Source organism: Epinephelus lanceolatus, chromosome 23 (assembly GCF_041903045.1).
Source record: "Epinephelus lanceolatus isolate andai-2023 chromosome 23, ASM4190304v1, whole genome shotgun sequence".
In the NCBI taxonomy this organism is placed as follows: domain Eukaryota; kingdom Metazoa; phylum Chordata; class Actinopteri; order Perciformes; family Serranidae; genus Epinephelus; species Epinephelus lanceolatus.
The window spans coordinates 31303258-31319927 of record NC_135756.1 but is presented as its reverse complement, the minus strand read 5'-3'; the positions used below and the strand labels follow the sequence as shown (position 1 = coordinate 31319927).

General features: G+C 39.1%; 1 protein-coding gene across 5 annotated transcripts in view; it reads right to left on the bottom strand.

Moving 5' to 3' along the window:
- Window positions 1-317: 317 nt before the first annotated feature.
- Window positions 318-16670, bottom strand: part of LOC117249323 (protein bicaudal D homolog 1-like) — a 68025-nt gene continuing 51672 nt past the window's right edge. For 4 of the 5 annotated variants that reach the window (XM_033614899.2, XM_033614900.2, XM_078165052.1 and 1 more), the window contains exon 11: window positions 15411-16562. In XM_033614899.2, coding sequence (XP_033470790.2) covers window positions 15536-16562 — 1027 coding nt within the window. In that variant the 3' untranslated portion in view covers window positions 15411-15535. Of the gene's footprint in view, window positions 450-2289; window positions 2374-15410; window positions 16563-16670 lie in introns of those variants that run through there. The other variant, XM_078165054.1, reaches the window with a different exon arrangement.

Here is a 16670-nt window from a genome sequence, read left to right as displayed (position 1 = left end):
CTTGTATGGTGCAATACTGTTTGTGATACACATAAATGTTTATGCTGACACACACAATAACCACTGTGGGTGACACAAAAAAGAGGATTTGATTAATTTGATTTTGATTAAGAACACCCCAATGGATGAATATGTGGATAAATAGGTGGTGCAGTTCTGGCAATGGCCGTGTCGGTTCATGTGGCTCATATCATCATTTCTGCTTCCCCAAAGCAATGGAAGTGTGAGCCAGGTACTTCCTGTTGAGGCATTGTGGGACAGTTTTCAGGTGAGCAAGTTCCTCTGGACAGAATGTTGGGCGAGTCTTGAGGGTCAACAGTGTCACAGGTCAGGGGTCAAGGGTTGTGTTCCATAGGGATGGAGGACACAGAGGCGACTGAGGAAGCCTGACACGAGGCACTCGTGGTGGGTGGACTGAAGGTCAGTGATCCATGAGGGTCGACACACTGCTGCTGAGAACATGAGAGCAAGAAGCAGAGATCATGGATGACATACACTGTGACATATAGGCGCCCAGTGGTTTCACATCGACCATAATGCTCAGCAGCCACCTGTCCACAAGCAGGATAGATACATGTAACATAGGAATACCATGTATGTGTGTGTGTGTTCATGTTAATATAATGTAAAGTAAAAAAAAAAAAAAAAAAAATCAAGGTAATCTTTAAAACACGTATTTCTTGTATTTTGTGAACTTTTGTGAACAATTATCATATGTAGTAAGATATGTTTCTTTAAAGTAATTACTTTATAGTAGGGGTGGGCGATATATTGATCATACCTGATGTAGCTTTGCTTGGGATGTATAATGATGTTGTGACGGTTTAGCTTTCCACCGACTGCTGTCATCTAACTCAGGGGTCAACAACCTTTGCTATCAAAAGAGCCATTTTTGGCGTGATTTTTTATTTTCTTAATTTGTCTGGAGTCGCAATACATATTTGTGCTTTATAAAAAAGGTAACATAGCCTATTAGGTCTAAATTAGCCTATCAATATTACTAAAAGTACTAAATGAGCAATCGTTAATATGTTTTAGCACAAGGTGGCTACTCTGCAGTGGGCTATGCATCATTATTTTGTATATATACAGTGCAGCCTTAGCGGCGAAAGCAAACAAATCTGTCCACTCACTATTAAGTTCTCTGTCTTCTTTACTTAATCCTTCTCTACTTCTTACTTAAATACTGTTGTACTTCAGTATAACAGTATTTAATTTAATTTATCATAACAGCTTTGTTTAACTTTATTATAACAGTACTTTATTCAGCTTTATTATAGCAGTTCTTTATTTGACTTCATTATAACAGTACTTTAACTTTATTATAACGTTTCTTTATTTAACTTTATTATAACAGTGATTTTTACTGTTATTAGAACAGTGCTTTATTTAACTTTATAAGAACAATACTTGTAACAGTACTTCAGTGAACAGTATTTTTTTAATCTTATTTTAACAGTGCTTTAGTTAACATAATTATAACAGTGCTTATTTTAACTGTATTATAAAAGTACCTTATTTAACTTCATTAGAAGAGAACTTTTCTGCAACAGTATTTTATTTCATAGTTTAGTATTTTAGTAGTCTGCAGTGATTTTGAGGAGATTTCAGAATATTTGGGATATATATCATGTGCCATGATAACACCTAAAAACAATGTGATAATATTTATAGGCCATATCTCCAGGCCCTATCTTACAGGCCCCTGAACTCTTTACTCAATTTTATTGCAGTATACCTATATAGGAACATTATTCATGTCATGTGCTACACCTTATTTTTGTTATTTGAAGATAAAAAAATCTAAAACATCACTGTAAACACACTGTCTGGCTTTTCTGACTGAGGGCCAGGATGGTAGGGATGTTAATGTTGTAAACAAAAACAGTCACATACTGTATATTTCAGCCAGAGGTGGTTAAACAGACTGAACAGTCTGAAAGAGCTGATACACAGAGGCTGTGAGTTGCCACTCACAATAGTCTAACTATCTCTTAAATGACTGTGACTGTCAGTCCCACAGCAGGGACTAAGTTATCTCAATTCATCCTCTGGAGACGATGGAATGTCTGAACCATACTTCAATAGTTGTTGAGATATTTCAATCAAAACCACAAATTCAAACTTCATCATTGTGCTGGAGGTAAAGTGAGGGGATCATCATAGTCAGTGGGACTCCTCCTACAGGGACCATGATTGTCTGTAAAAATGTCCATCATTCATTTCCAGTAGCTTAATACTATATTTCCCTGTCCCTGGAGTCTGCTGTGACTGTGATGTTGCTTTTACCTGTGAAAGGAGCTGAAGAGACTCCAACCCTCAGCTGTGAGGAGGGAAGGAGGAGCGGCACTGTGGCAGAAGGCTACTGACGATCTGGAAGAGACTGACACTGTTAGACAGACACACAGCACAGACAGACACTGTAAATATTTCGTAATAATCATAGAAGATAATAAAAGCTTGTCCAGAGGGGAAAAGGTCAAGGACTTCACACTTACCCACACATCAGTGAGGTCAGGATGGATTTAGCAGTTATTTTAACTTTTTTTTTTTTGAAAGTCTGTTCTGTTGAAGGGCTATATTGGTACTGGTAAGTGTACTGCTCAAACATATAACTATAAATGGATATTATAGAATTAAACATTCCAAGTATAAAATAATGGAGGAGAATGATGATCAATCACCCAATAACAAAATAAGACACACACAGCATTAATATATAGATATTTACAGTATATATTAACATAACACTGTACAGTTAAAGCTTTAAAATACTCGGTATGTACACGTGCATATCAGAAAGCAAACAGGCATCGGACACATTTAGTGGTATGGCGTTTAACAGTCTGGATGTTTGAAGAGCAGGATGTTAGCTCAGAGGTGCTGCTTACAGTACACTAACTCTCAGCATGACCAAGGAAGGTTTGAGTTACAATCAAGTAAAACTGAGAGACAGGAGACTGGAGTTTTAGCCAGACAGACATTTCTTGAAAATGATTTGATTTTAAATGTTGGGATAGAGCCTCAAAGCCACTTTCTCTGGCTATAGCCGGATTAGACTCAAGTTCAAGAAAGACACAAGGCAAAAAGAAGGAACCTACAGTCTAGTCTCGCAGAGAAACCCAAATAGATTTATTTCCCTTAGGTAGGTGGGGCTCCTCATCATTGGTCCATTAACGTCATCAGGGTGTATTTAACTATTCCAGTTCAAACATGGTGGCTTCCTGATTTCAATAAAAGCTACAGTGTATATTTTATACTAGGATTTTTCATGGGTTTTGAAAGCATGAATCATGTTTTGAAAGGTTAAGTATGCATATTCTCCAATACATACAGCACTCTATTGCTTTTACAATTCAAACCCTTCATGGTTTTAATAAAGTTAACCGACAAGTAATTTGCTAGTATTCAAACAACTACAGCTTCCATTAAGGTTTTGCAACACAGCATGACTGCTGGTTTCTCCCTTACCCATGATATCCACCTGGGCTCTCTGTATACTGTAAATATCTCTCCTTTGAAGGATAATGTCTTTCCAACTTTTAAGATTGAATCTCTGCTGTCCAAAAGACATCTGCGCCATTCAAACTTCCCTTTCCTCCTGTTATTACAGCCATATGTGGAGTAGCCACAGCCAACTGACTCGTCTCGGATCCACCTGCAAAGATTTGTGCTTGTGGGGAATGATGTTTTGCTCAATGAACAATGAGTTTACATATGTATCTGAAAAAGGTAATCCTTGTCTAGACTATTGTGGATACTCAAATGGACCCAATGGGACCCAACAGGACCGAGGTGTCATGCTGGGCTCTGACAAATATTTACAAATCATGTCATTCAAGTGACAACACCTGAACGCAACAAATAGGCTATTTAAGTTGAAAAATATTTATGTGAGCTAGCTAACAAAATTTGACAACGCTACCCAAAGCTCAGTGTAGTTGCTGGCTACTTTCAAGGTGTCACTTGGGTAATCACAGTATACAGGCAAGCTTTAGCCATGGTAACCGCAACAACAACAGCTTCAGTAACGTTACCTTAACTTCACTGGCCTTGAGTCCAGTTTGGACATAAAACCCAGCATGCGTGTCAGGTTCAAGTTGGGTTTAGTTACTTCTCTTTCAGAAATGGACATAAATATCTGGTCTAGACATTGTTATATACATTCTGTACTGCTGAGCAAGGTTACATTATGTTATAGGGCTAGACTTTTAGTCATGTGTGTTATGTGTAACTATGACTGGGGTTTTCTTACATCTACAACAGAAGTCAGGAGAGACATTCTTACTCCATACTTACCCCTAACCCTGCTGAGGAGAACCACTGACAATGGTGAGAACAATCTAGGCATTTACCTGCACTTGGATTTTGCATTTTAAGGAATTTTAGCTTTTTTGGTCTTATTTATCATTTTATCTTCAATTCTAATGGCTACAAATCACATTGTTACAAATAAGATGTATTTTCACTCCACTGATGCCAAGCTTGGAAATATATGGTACTTTGTGAGCAATGACCGCTTCAGTTTCTTCCACTGACAGACCAACCTTGAGGAGGACCACATACATGAGGTAATGTGAACCCATTTGGTTTCCTGTGTGGCTCCTGCAATCTTGATGCACAAAGGTTTCTTGTTTATCTAGTTAGTATAGCTGCCCTATAAAAAAAAAATTATCCTAGAGCTCTTCCAAAATACGGTCACAAACTAAGGAGGGGGAATATGCCATGTGTTTAAGTTAGACCCTTACTTATACCTCTGACTTTCACCTGTTATTCAAATCAAGTTAGCCGTATGAAGGAGACTTTAGCAGGAGAGCTAATCTGAGTTGTTTTTCAAAGTTTGTGGCTCTTGTGTTACAGCCTGCATCAGGCTGCTGATATGTAGACACAGCTGAAATTTTGACTTTACACCTGTTCCTGACGAGGTGTAAGATTTAGTTAACTATTAGGTTGGACTTGCCAAATGCCAAGGTAACAACCAGCTTGGCTTAAGACCAGAAGTAAGCCCTGTTGGTGCAACCGGCCCCTGTTTCTGGTTCAGCATCACTAAGGTTGAACCCAGTTCAATAAGACCAGCTCTGCTGCTTGATGAAATGTCTGTTTGGAAAAAACTCCTGCCATTTGACTGTTATAAAGTCAGTATGTTCACCAAAAAATAAGGGCTACTTGCTTCAAAGCAATATTGGAACATTTTTGGGAAAACAATCAAAGAATCTGTGAACTTAATACTGTCACCAAAATAATATAAGGGGAAGTATATCAAGGAGACTGAACAAATACCTTTAACATTGTGATAGTTCTCTCCAACCGTACTTAACTTTTCTTTTATACCTACTTTTAGCTGTATTATTCACTCCAGAGATGGCTGCTAATGTTAGTACACCAATCAAACTGCAGCCAGGCTGGCAAAGCTATCATGTGTATGTTGCATGAAATCTCTTCCTTTGGCTGCCATCTGAGAGAAAGCCCACAGAGATCACTCTGTAACAGTATATAAATGAAACTGCACAACTGGTTTTCCAGTCAGTGTACCATGGGGCAGATAACAACATTTGACAGACTTTAATTTGTCTCTCAAAGGTTAAATTTTCACTTGATCAAAAGCTGGTATTTTAGCGGAAATCTGGGAGATATGTGTGTCAGTGTTTTTGTTTGTCCGTTTAGACAGAGCAAGGGAATCACAGAGAGGAGATCACAATGGTTTCCTTCTTTTACCTCAGCCAAAATACAGGTTACACCCACAGAAGATGCTAACATGCCTTCAATTTGAGTCCACCCATGAATCACCTCAGTTTTGCCTCAGCTAATAAAACATTGGATGTCCATTTGAGATGTAAAATGACAACAGATTCCACCAATTCCACGTGGTTGCGGGTGTGTTATTAGTGTTCGTTAAGGGACCATACTGGTGATTTAGCTAATTTTCACCATAAACTGATCAACATCACTGCTGACAATTTTCAAAATTGCACTGTGGTGTTTAAAATTTGAGAAAGTTTTTCCTGCTTCCCAAGCAGCCATTATTTTTCATCTCACTAGTGTGTTACAATCAACTTTTCCACGCAGTAACAATGTAACTGTCAGCAATGAATGCTGACATGATGTTCTTCATTATTGTCTCTTTTATCACTGTCATTTAAGTCACTGAGCAGCTACTAACATTTGTAAACATTTGTAGAATGTTGGAAATACAAACACTGTAAAATCTGACAAGTTGATTAAAAGAATGTAATATAACTGTAAATAGTAGTAAATATAACTGTTAGTCTTAAGCTGTGTTAACTTAATATCTAAATGCTTGTTTACTTCAAATTTAGCTATATTTACTTAATTTTGTAAAGTTGTTGTAGCTTAAAAATAAAAAGTGAAAGTAACTTGTTTTTTCTAAGTGTTAGCAACTTTAGTAAATCAAGTTAGTTTGGCTTAAGTGAACAGTTGAATGTGTTTTGTGTCATGACAAAAATTTTTTAGAATATGTAAATATTATTAATGGTTTGCAAATAGCAGAATACCAATACATAGCATAATGTAAACACCTAAAGTTTTTTTGTTTAGAACAGTTCAATATAATATGCATACTTAGATTATATATTTAATTTAGCTTGCAAGTTGGCTTAAGATTGATTGAATATTGGTGTTTGTGACAAAATAGTGCCACACCGTCCTGCTGAAATCATGAGTCAGTGGGAAAGATTTAGTCCAACAACAAACTCTGGCCCTGCCTTAAGATGTGCAGCTTGGCGTTAAGATAAAAAATAATCCTAAAAACTAATCCTTCCTTGTTGTACTTACTTCATTTATCTAACTCAATCAGTGTCCTTAATTCTACAGAGTTAAAACAACTGTTTAGTTAAGTCTGACTAACTTGGTTTACTTAAGTTGCTAACACTTTGAAAGAACAAGTTAATTTCCACCCAATTAATTTTTGAGATGCACAAACAACTTCCCAACATTAAGTAAATACAACTAAAATTTCAGTAAACCTAACAATGACATATAAAGTAAACATAACTTAAGACTAAAAGTTACAATTACTTTTCTTCTTCAAGGCAGTCAGTTTCCTAGAAATTTTTAAAGTAGAATTAACTCGACAGATTTTACAGTCAACTCACCGCAATGCACTTGCACAACGCTGAACAAACTACATTATGTGAGTGCATTTACTACATTGAGAAAGGTCTCCAGCCATTACTGGTAGCACTGAACACTGCAACCAACAGCACTGCAAATGTTCACACCATGTGAAGTAAATGGAAACCAGCAGCCAAGAGTAAAGAAAAACATAAACCAAACAGCATTCTTTCGAAAATGGTCAGCAGTAAAGCATGTGATCTTTGCCAGATTTTTTAAACACGTAAAACACCGGTGTGGTCCCGTAACGGAACTAATGTCCATTTCCTGCTGACTATCGGATTCAAATTACACATCAAGGTCAGGCTTAAAAAAAAACAGATCGGCCTGAGAGCAGTAAAGATTAGGGAAGGATGTAAATGACCATCCAGTCCAACATTGTGAGTCTAAAACATGTTGTGGTCATATATTAAGAAATCATTGACCAAGCAGTAGTATACAGAAAATGTAAAGAGGACTCCTGTTCATATGCCCTTTGCTCATTAAATTTCTGATTTCAGATTTAGAGCTTTGATGATTTGAGGTAGAAAAAAGGCAAGCTGTGGGCCTATTATGGCAAATACAATTTTCAAAGGAGCCAATCAGAAATCTGGAAAATAAAGGTGCCTGTCAAATGAGTTTTTGCCCCATGTTGCATATTAAAAATCATGTGTATTGTAGGCAAATGGTGCATCCATTTACAGTGTTAGACAAGAATCAATAGTCACCAGACAACAGTGATAGTTTGAATTAATAAATAAGGAGAGAAAGAGGAAAAGTGATGATCAGGGATTCCAGTGATACATAGGGGAAAAAATGAAGGTACATTGGAAAGACATTGAAGGGGATGTGGGCAAGTCTTTGCCAAGTCTGTATACTGGACAGCACCCAGACAAAAAACATCTACTGACAATTACAAGTATTATCAGACTTTGCTGAGTCACTATCCCACCTCACTGAAAGCAATCCAAGCCAAAAACAAATACACACAAAACCAGCATTTTAGCCTGAGGTGGAGGTTTGGAAATGAAAAATAAAGGAAGCACATTGAAAAAGGGTTTGGTTTCCAGACAGGCATTTGTTATTAGGCTACGCTGTGTAGGTGCTGTATAATAGGTTTTGTAAGGCACACACAGACACAGGGAATACGGTATCATGTGTGCTGAACTCATATACCTCACATGTGATGTTAGCCTACAGTTAAAAGTAGAAAAAAAAACATGTTTGAAAAAAATATTGTTTATCAACTCAGGTCAAACAGGAATCAACATCAATTGTGAATCCAGTACAGAGGTGTGTTGGTGACTAGCTTGCTTGCTAACAACATATAATGGGTAAACATAACAGTTCACAGAAGTTGTGTTGTAAGTTCCTACTCCGTATGTTAGGGGCAGCAGAGTGGGAAAGACCATGACAACAGCCTTCTAGGTCTAATTCACGAAGTCAAAGATATCAGGAATTTCTGGCAGCTACAGTATTTGCCACTGGGAATAAAGTGTAAACAAACTGGTGGCAAAATGGCTGCAAGCCACCATCACTGGCGGTTGCATCTAAATTAAATCCAATACTAACTCTAATTCAGCACATTAAAATGAGTTGAAAATTGCTTGGATTGGTTTTCAAGACACTTCACTGTTTCCATGGAACACCATGGACCACTACCAAGTTGGACAAACAGGATACACAAAGCCCACAACTATCTCTGTACTGGACACACTGATCAAACAGATCTTCACTTAACTCTGTGAACTTAACTAGTAATGAATTCTAACCTTCTAGTTTGAGAGATCTCTCTCAGTCAAAAAAATATGATGATGTTAATAGTCATTCTGGTTTGTTTGTTGACTCATTGCAGGCTGAGTGAGGTGCGTCACGCTCCCTGAGTTTGGTGCAGTGCCGTGAACAAACCGTAACATAATCTGAATACATTCATTCTGTGTCACTGGACGAATCTCCATAGATGGTCTCAGAGGCACAAGAAGGTGCTACATTAGAGACTGTCCTCTGCCCCAAAAATGACACCATAGGTCACTTGCACAAGCAGATTATTACGACCCATATTTACATTAAGTCTAGGTCGTGATCTCAAGTAGACAAAGTGATTATGACGGAAGCAAAGGAGGAAGTTAGGTGATATAGCATAAAGAGCAATAAAGTAATCGTAGGGGTAAGTCCAGGTGTACCCAAGAGACTGCAATTCGTATTCTGGATGAAACCGAAGGTCATCGAGTGATTTTAAGTTATGTACATACATAATGTCAAGTTAAGTACTTAACCTATAAAGTGACAATGTGACATTAAGTATATAACATGATAACACTTCTCCTGGACAGTTAGGTTCTGGTTAGGGTTTGGGTTCAGGGACCCTTGGTGGGTTTTGTTACACTGGCCTATAGATATGGGCTCTGAGTTCTCCTATGGCGCTCTGGCTAATCAACAAAACCCAAACTAGCCGTTGGGGGTGCTAAGGTAACAATGCTGTGAGTCATGTTTAGATGGTACGAACAAATGACCTATGTGTCATATGGGTTGCAGGACTTGTACATTGTGAGTTTACTAGTATAACTCTGAAGTCAGCTATGACTGTGAGTCAGAATAGTCTTGAATCACCTTCTCTTCCAGTGTGTGGATTCAAAGATACTAATTCATGCTGTCATGTGGTAGTACTTTTTTGAATAATGTTTGTTGAGTAAATTCCCTAATTTCAGCAAATATTTACTCGCAATTGCTGGATTATTATTTGTTTTGAGAGAAATATACACAGACTAATCTTTTAACTGATTTTACTCACCCCAATATGTCAGTGTTTCTCTGTAGTGATTGTCTTTAGTAAGCTAAAGAAGTAACAGTGAGAGACTTCAGTCGACTTTAGGGTCTGAAAATGAGCAAAGCAAAAAAAAAAAAAAGGCTGATTTGCAAAAGGCTTCAGATCTTGTGTTGCATGGAAATAGGGCTTCTTAATAACCAGGTCAATGTGGTACAGAACCAAATCAGAATTACTGCCTCGGGGTTGCATGCCTCAGCTAACCAGTAAAGTTGCACATGCAGTTTACGTCCCTGTCTGAAGTCTGTGACAGATTTGACAAAATTCCCTCAAGGTTTCCTTAGATATCCTGTTAAGAGAATGAGATGAATAAAAGGTCACAGTAACGTTGACCTTTGACCACCAAATTCTAATCAGTTTATTGTTGTGTCCAATTGGATGCTTGTGCCAATTTACAAGAGTTCCCTCAAGGTGTTCTTGACATATTGCATTCACAAGAATGCAATGGACAAGGTCACAGTGACCTTAGACTACCAAATACTAATCAGTTCTTTCTTGACTCAAATTGGCTGTTTGTGCTAAATGTAAAGAAATTCCCTCAAGGTGTTCTTGAGCTATTGCTTTTGCAAGAATGAGACAAACGAGGTCACAGTGACTTTGACTTTTGACCTATGCCCACCCAAATCTAATCAGTTAATTGATGGGCCCAAGTGCACGTTTGTGCCAAATTTGAAGAATTTCCACAAAGCAGACAACCTGAAAACATATTGCCTCCAGCCATGGCTGCCACTGGTGCAGAGGCATAAAAAGGAAAATTACACACTGTTACACCCTTCTTCTTCTTCTTCAAAAAAAAAAAAAATCATATCATATATCCTAACCGGTGTAGCTGGAGGGTTTTTGCAACTTGCTATGAGGCAGGTCAGCTGTAAGTAATGGGTGCTGTGTGGGAGGAATTTCCTTTTAATGGTCATGTTGTTTTGTAATTCCATAGTTACTCTAGCAGTGCTTTTTAATACTTGATATACTGTAGAAAGTTCAAATAAGAAATGAGGAGAAGGAAAGTACAGACTAATGATACACACCCCAGAGCTAATTTAAAGTCATATTTCTTCCTCGTACAATGACTAGACTATGATATTCAGCTGATCCTACACTGGTCATATGCCATATTTGAGAGCTATCTTTCCTCCCTCTCATGAGTTATTCAATGCCTCAACCTTCCATGCAACCTGCACCTCGTTTAGATCAAGTCTTCATATGGAAGGGGGAGGAAATGTACAGTATAAGAGCATCCAAACGTGAACATGCATAGCGTGGTACATGGCTATATAAGAACAAATCACTGGGTGGTGCTAGAAATGGACAATTGCTGAGGGCTGAGCTGATCATGGCAACAACCCCGGACAAGAAATGAAGAATACTCATTGATGTGCACCCATGACAGAAAATATACTGTGTGTACCAATAACTTCTCCATCACACCTCATCCACAACTGTCCCATCATACAAGTGTGTGTGCGAGAAATATTATAAGGTGAGATCAAAGGTGAAACACTAAAGGACTCAGTATGCTTCAAACAAATTTCTTGTTAAAAGACCAAACAGCGCACCCTGCTCTCACACCCTTCCGACATTGGAATTTAAGGGGCTGCATTAGAAAAATGTCCTAACTTTTTCAAACACAACAATCTAACAAGGAGGACGACTTGGTCGCAGCCATTGGCCAGGTGTGCATAGGTGTGAAGTATGACAGGTTCTCATTATTCTTCACACAGTTACTGCACTGTGGTGTACAAATGCCTTTGAGGACAGATCATCCTGTCCTCCCTCCCCAGCATAGTGATGGGCGGAAATGAATAAACAAAACTCTGAACTCTTTTTAGTGTCCAGTATGTACCAAGTGCTCATGAGTCGAAAGGTAATGCAGCAACGGCACTGAATGAGAGAGCGAGGACTGATTGAACTGGACTCGAGTCGAGACTTGCGCCAGTGGTGCATTCACATGCTCCTTGCTATGGGGTGCCGTTTGTAAAGTGTCTCATGCTGAAAATAACATCAACATTTTGCCACATTTAGCTTCAAACAATGTTTAAAAAAGTATTGTGAATTTTTTAACGTCACCTTTGACCACATTTACAGCAATATTTGTTAACTTAGACATATATTAAATAGTTAAATCTAAATATTAAATGTGGTACCTAAATGTTAAATCTAAATCTAAATATTAAATCTAAATGTTAAATCTAAATATTAAATATAAATATAAATGTTAAATCTAAATATTAAATCTAAATCTAAATGTTAAATCTAAATGCTAAATATAAATATAAATATAAATACTAAATATAAATATAAATGTTAAATCTAAATATTAAATCTAAATCTAAATCTAAATGTTAAATCTAAAAGTTCTGGGTGAAACTAAGTATTTAGCTAATATGCAAATTCACACTGCCGGTCACCGGAAGTACCAAAATAAAAGCTCGAGATGGTCAGACTGTGTTTATAGAATCAAATAACAAATTAAAACCAACTTATCGGGGGAAATGAACACTTGAACATACATTAGCGTGATAATAACTACCTAAAATAACAAGAAACATGTTTGGAGAAATTTTATTTGACGTGTACTTTGAGTTGTTAGTGTCCCTTAATAGGGATTAACAACCTAAGCTAAGCTAAGAACCGTTAGCTCTTAGCCCCGTTAGCAGTGTCTGTAATGACTCATTAACTCTTAAACGGTCCGTGAAAAAAATATTTTTTCCAGCGGATGTCTTAGTTACAACATGATTGAGCTAGCAAAGCAGTTTTGTGTTGCGATGTGTGGTATTTATTCAGTTTTGGGAAATCACGATGTCTAGAAAGCATCAGTGGCTGCAGCAGCAGCAAAGCTATCAGGATGTCATCTGTTAAAAGCCTCCCGTTGTCGGATACGACATGAAACTACTCCAGTTAGCTCAATCATGTAACTAAGACATCCGCTGGAAAAAAATTTTTTTTTTTCACGGACCATTTAAAGTTAGTGAGTCATTACAGACACTGCTAACGGGCTAACAGCTAACGGTTGGCCCCGCTAACCTACGATAACCATGTTATTAATTTCAGAACGTGATAGTAATGTTTGTTCAATCATTGTGTTTATAGACTTTACAAACACCAGATTAGTCTAAACGGTGATATAGTGACGTGAAAAATGTGAGATATGCATATATATATGTAGCTAAACTCCGCTGGTTTTCTACCCGGAAGTATTTGTAAACAACAAGGTGATTCCCTCCGAAGGGACACTAACAACTCAAAGTACACATCAAATAAAATTTCTCCAAACACGTTTCTTGTTATTTTAGGTAGTTATTATTACGCTAATGTATGTTCAAGTGTCCATTTCCCCTGATAAGTTGGTTTTAATTCGTGATTTGATTCTATAAACACAGTCTGACCATCTCAAGCTTTTATTTTGGTACTTCCGGTGATCGGCAGTGTGAATTTGCATATTAGCTAAATATTTAGTTTCACCCAGAACATTTAGATTTAACATTTAGATTTAGATTTAGATTTAGATTTAATATTTAGATTTAACATTTATATTTATATTTATATTCAGCATTTAGATTTAACATTTATATTTATATTTATATTTAGCATTTAGATTTAACATTTAGACTTAGATTTAACATTTAGATTTAGATTTAGATTTAACATTTAGATTTAACATTTAGATTTAATATTTAGATTTAACTATTTAATATATTTCTAAGTTAACAAATATTGCTGTAAATGTGGTAAAAGGTGACGTTAAAAAATTCACAATACTTTTTTAAACATTGTTTGAAGCTAAATGTGGCAAAATGTTGATGGTATTTTCAGCGTGAGACACTTTACAAATGGCACCCCATACCTTGCATGGTTGTCCTCCAACTTCGGTGTGTTCACTAGTTTTAAGTTGTAAGTGGAAACAACATGGATGCTACAAAGAAAGAGTGTTGTATTTTATTGCTCAGAGCGTTTAATGCGTTGAAATAAAAATGTCATTGTTACTGATGTAAACTTGAGCATGATGACTAGTAATGCTTTTCGATAGCCCTCACCCATGAACCAGTAACTAAGCAGCACATTTTTCAGAAACATAATGCAAGATGGCATGAAATATAAGGGGCCTTTCCTTTTAGTCCGGCACTCCACTGACTTAGTGAGCTTTAGCACCACATTTCAAAGTGCTATCCATTAGAGGTGGTGAAATTGAATGTTTTGTGATGTAAATGTTTTGCCTTTATTTTATTTTATGTTGGTTTTGCTGAAAGACAGCTAGCTAACAGTGCTAAAATGCAGAAACATAGTGCCTACTGCCCACCCTTCAGTCTCCACTGTTTAGCTAACGTAAGCTTTGGCTTCTCTGCACTGCACTGCACACCAACCTCAAGTGAGTCGCTTCCTCACTGGGGCAACCTGGGGGGAGAACTAAGGGTGAGCACAGTGTTTCTACAGCGAGGCCATTGAGTCGGGATGGAGTTACTAGCGGTAATCGCGAAATGAGCACTGCCGCTTGCTAGCCCTTACCTGACCCAGCTGGTGTGCAGTGCAAAGCAACCAAGGCTAGCTTACCAGCAGACCATGGAGGGTGGGCAGTTTCCTTATGTTAATGCAGCTAGCTGTCTGTCTGTCTCCCACCAGGCCCAGGTGGTGCGCAGTCCATTATACTGAAGACTAATAAAATTAACCTAAAGATCAACATGTGAAAAAGGTCAAAAATATTCTCTGCATTAAACCAATCAATAGTTAACTGTCGACGTTCCTACTGGTATTGTATTCAAGAAAAGTTTTGTGAGGTGGGCAGCACTAGCTATTGAATGGCATGTGAATGGCGTGTCGAGAGTGTCACAGAGAAGCTGAGACCACATATTGCAAAAGTTTGAGTTTAAAAACTCGACAGGTTGGATACATTTACGTGTATCAACTCGAAGGAACCGATAATGTGAAAAGAATCACTCGGCCCAGAACTACTCTAGGACAAGAGACCTTCAGACAAGTGCGAACGATACTAACAACCTTCTTTGTTTGAATCATACTGAACCCTTAGACATCCAAGTACCTCATCAACAAAGGGGAACGCTTGCACTGAAAGACGTGGTTTACAGTGTTGTGTATACAGTATATGAGATAACCACTTAAAACAGAGTGGATATTATATTGAATATAGAGGACAGTATTAAATGTGTCATGGCCCTCATTCAAACCTGTGAAAGTGTCCGCCAAATGTCCAGCCAATGTCTGAATGTCTCTGTGTTTTAATCACTTCATGCACATGTGGTCTCAACCTGAAGAACCTAAATGCTAAAAACTCTCATTAAAAAGTCTCTATTAACGTCCTCCTGTGGACCAGTCAGCAGACTCAGAATAAAAGGAAGGTTGGGCCGCTTGTGCTCCTTAAGTCAAATCCCTGAGCAAAGTCATTGAACATTCAGAACCCATTGGCCAAAGCTTAGGCACAAGAAAACAGGAACTGGGAAACAGGAAACCACTCTGTCCTCCTCTCTGTGAGCCCCCACTCTCTCAGGTGACCAAAAGAGAAGGATGATGGGAGTTGCAGTTTCAATGTCAATAAGGAGCCTGGTGGAGAAGCCTTCAAAAGGCTTCGAGTAAAGGATTCATAGCAAGGGGTCAGTGCCGGGGCCGGTAAGAACTGTAGTATCTGGGGTAAAGGGGCGAGTAGTTGGAGGAGTGGCTGTAGGAGGCGGAGGTACCAGAGGTCAGGTAGGAGCTAGATGGGGTAAAAGCAGAAGAGGAACTGTAGTAGGCAGAGGAATAGTTGTGGGAGAGAGAAGGGGAGTGGGAGGAAGAGTAAGGGGAGGATGAGGAAGGAGTGTAGAGGACAGAGGAGCGTGACAAGCTAGACAAGGGCCGAGTTCGGGGTGAGGGGCTCCATGTGGAGCGTCTGAGCCCCAAAATAGGAGAGCGGTAGGGAGAGGAGGGGGCAGATCCTGGTTGGGTGGGCCTGGTGGTGGTGGTGGTGGTTGTGGTGGATGGGGGAGAGGTATGAGTGTCGGGGGTGCAGTGCCTGGAGAGGCCCGAGCTACGGGGAAGAGCGGGGGAGATGTTGACACTGAAACTGTGGGAGTCAACCACAAACGTCCGCACCCCCAGGGTCCACTGGGTCACAGGGGTTGTGGGTGGGGTCCGCGCCATGGGAGAGGAGGGGGCCTCCAGACATGGGGGGCTCTCTGGCGCCGGAGGGCAAGCCAATGAGGCTGGTGATGACGGACTGCGAGGGGGTATGTGTGACGTAGGGGAGGTGAGAGCTGAAGCCAGAGCTGCAGCAGCTGCACTAACCAAAGATGGGCTAAGGGGCACAGTGGGATCATCAGAAAGAACTGACGAAAGACTAGGAAGGCCAGAAAGAGGGAGGCTGACAGGGGCCAAAGCTGAAGTGGAGCCTTGGGCTAGGTTGGAGGCCGAAGCTGAGGCCGGCTGACTTACTTTGGGGGTGCTGGTCTTCGCGCGGTTTAGCCTGCCCCCGTGGGTACGGTGGGTCTGCTCTTGATCGAAGGCCAAATCTTCCAGGCGCTGGGTGAGGGCCAGCTTCTGCTGGATGGCCATACGCAGGAGGGAGTTCAGAGTCTTCTTCTCATCTTCGGCCGCAGCCAGCTGCCTCTGCATCTCATCCAGCTGGGTCACATACTCGTCACACCTGAGGAGAGCCAGGTTAAGCAAGGTCAAAAAAAAAATCACGACAAGCAAGGTTAAAAAATTAAAATGAAGTGAAAAATTCACTTAAGCCCCTTTTCCAGTGGACAAA